The sequence below is a fragment of the Ylistrum balloti genome, unplaced genomic scaffold, assembly GCF_031769215.1.
Source record: "Ylistrum balloti isolate Yb309-2 unplaced genomic scaffold, AGI_CSIRO_Ybal_v1 Utg369798, whole genome shotgun sequence".
NCBI classification, from domain to species: domain Eukaryota; kingdom Metazoa; phylum Mollusca; class Bivalvia; order Pectinida; family Pectinidae; genus Ylistrum; species Ylistrum balloti.
The window spans coordinates 935,528-938,590 of NW_026781977.1; the positions used below are offsets into that span (position 1 = coordinate 935,528).

General features: G+C 38.1%; 1 protein-coding gene across 1 annotated transcript; it reads right to left on the bottom strand.

Moving 5' to 3' along the window:
* Positions 1 to 848: 848 nt before the first annotated feature.
* Positions 849 to 1,850, bottom strand: LOC132544465 (uncharacterized). The gene is made up of 4 exons (XM_060208062.1): positions 1,768 to 1,850; positions 1,513 to 1,609; positions 1,241 to 1,376; positions 849 to 1,141 (listed from the first exon to the last, which is right to left on the bottom strand). The coding sequence occupies exons 1-4, from the start codon at positions 1,848 to 1,850 to the stop codon at positions 849 to 851; spliced, it is 609 nt and encodes a 202-aa protein (XP_060064045.1).
* Positions 1,851 to 3,063: the final 1,213 nt, after the last annotated feature.

Genomic DNA, 3,063 nt, shown 5'->3' on the forward strand with positions numbered 1-3,063 from the left:
TATTAAGGTCACCATTAAGCAATCAGGAACGACCAATGAAAACATTGAAATACGTAAAATCATAGGTCCATTCTGCAGGGAACCTTAGACGGTGGTGGTCAATGAAAGGTCGAACTGACCATTACAACAAAACTCCAGTTGGAAAGGGGGATTGTAAACTATAATGTAACATTGGCGATCAATAACTGATAAAAAAAGGTCATACCGTGGCTTGGATTGACCACCTTATGTGTATAAACCATGTTTATAAAGCATCATAATTACAAAATTGATTCGTATTATAACACAAAAGACAAAGAAACGATCCAGATTATTCCGGCTGTATCTGACGACATCAAAACTATAATTCAAAACATCCTAGGCACACCGAACGGAACATCAGAAAAACTGATGACGTCGATCCAAGGTCTTCCTCTTCCATCATTCGACTACCCTCAACATCCTTCTCTGAGGACAAGAAATGAATCTGCAGCATAAACATATTAAATTTAATTTTACTGAGTGTATTTTGAACAGTGTCATGAGCTCTAGCTTACTTTTATCGATCACTTTGACTGAAAACATTTGATTTTGTCAATTTAATCAAAGATATTAAGATTGCATTATCATGTTCCATGAATGGCGTCCGCACTGACGATTCAGAATCTTCAACAACCAATACATTGACACAATAATAAGGATATATGACGAGGACAAGGGGAGGAGGAATTCAGTGCCTACCTAGCATTTTATTCCTTTATCTGGTCCAGCCACTGACAGAAATGATCATACTCAGGAGAAGAATATTCAACTTCTAATGACAAACTGCCAAAAGGGAGAGAGGTATTTTAAAACAATACAGTACCTACCTAGCGAGGAACTGGGTACCAATAGTTGATCTGGCGCTGGATACATAGTGGAAACAGCACCATGTGCTTGTCTTCAAATTGGTGACAGAATTTCCTCCGCCAGTAAAGATCATCCCGGGGAATCTCTTTGGTCAACACCATGGATAACTCAAGTCCATAGTTGAACAATTTCATTGCGTTTGCCCGCTCGGCGAAATTGCCTTTGTCCCTCTTCCGAGATCCGGAGGGCTTCCACAAAGATCTTCGTTTGACCTGACAGGGTACAGTTCCGCAGTGAGGACAGCGTGAAGGACCTAGACAAGAACATGACGTGTACATCATGATAGAGGAAATAGGATGTAAAGTAAATATAACAAAAAGAGGACGGAATCTCATCAGACAATATTACTTACGAGTCCTCCATTCGTGGATCATCGACATCATGGTTGAGTATCCCTTTCTGACACGTCTTCCAATGGCTGGAGCGTTCCTTAACAGCAGGCTTACAAGGGCACAGAGGAGAGTACACAACATCTCATTGCCAATTTGCTAAAATGAAAGAAAAGTATATAATATTTTGACCGAGTTTCCAATGTGGAAAGCAGTTGATGTTTAAAAACTTGATACGATTAGACTAAGTCAGAAATAAAGTATAATTTAGTACGGACTCCTATATGATTATTACCAGTGTAATATCGGCATTCGTTGGACAAACTTTCTCGAATTCAGATGCGGTAAAATAGTGGTAAAATCTTCGGACATATCCAGGCTCGGGTTCCACGCTGAAAGAGAAAAAAATGAAATTTAAAAATATTTCTTTAGATAAATGTAGCATTGTTTTATGTAAGTTCCCGGTAGTATTAACGTTTATGTTGAATATCGCGAATTCCGTCAAAATAGTCACGGTAGCGACATCATAAAGAAAACTTGCTTAACTTACCATACAAGGCCCTGATATATACCGGGACCTTGTTGCATTACGCTCAGCATTACCACAAATAGCAGGAATAACCTTATATCCATTGTGGTAAGCCAAAGGTTTACAATAAAAAGTAAAATTCAGGGGAGAGACCCATCATCTCCGCCTTCACTGATTGCTAAGCAGCTTAGCAACTAGAATGTGACGTCACAAACAACTCTATTACGACGTCATGCGATTGTTCATTCAATAAATATTTACGAAACGCAATATAAACTCCTGTTGACGCATTGGTGCTACAGATCGTGGTTACTTCCTTTTTGTCGATAAGGCTAAAGTGACATTTTTTTCGAAATTTCTTTAATCTTGTAGAATAAAAGTTTTTTGTTCCAATCAATGCTAAAGGATCGTTATTTGACCATAAGTCCAAAACTGCTCCTGTTTTTTTAATGACTGTCACTAATATACAAGGTCCCACAACTGTTTCTAAACTGTTTCATTAAATGTAATCATGTATTGAAAAGCAGATTTGCCAAGACAGAACTCATTGTCGCTGAAATTGACATCTACCAGGGACTGACTGATACATATCAGTCAAGCTTCGATCGGTCACGCTGTTATTTGTAAACAACGTCCAAAACGTCCATCCATATATTCAAGGATTTCCTTCTTTATCTGAATGTCGACAAAACCATGTCTTCTGTCCGTACAAATACTTATAGGTCAGTGCGTCCTCGTTCCTTGCTATATCGTCGGAATCTTGGGTTCATATACTTTTCATTTATTGGTACCAATAGTTGCCGGTTAGAGCAAACTTTGCGCAAAAGAGCGAGTTCACGACGGCGAGATAACAAAGGAACAGTTGCGTTCTTGCTACCTCGCAGTGTCGACCTAAGCTGGAGAGAGTGAACATACGAAGTTCTCTAATTTGCCTCAACCGGCAATCATTTGTATCCTCTTTGGATTTGAATGCCTTCAATAGTTTTGTTTTCACTCTATGTAAGTGTTCACTTCAAGAATTAAAACGGCGAACAGCCTCCCTATGTTTTCCAATGAAGTAGCAATCACCTACTACTAGAAACCCAGCATCAAAACAACCATGGCTATTGATGGAGTGATTGACACACCAAACAAACAATTATTATAAAAACAATAATAACCACCGCAAATAAATAAACAAATCATAACAAATCATAATAAGCCAGCAACTATACAGCAAACACAAGTTGTGTTAAATATCATATATACTAGTCCAGGATATTTGTGTAAATTTCAAACCAGTTCTGAGAAATAAGAAAATGTATCAAATTATGATAT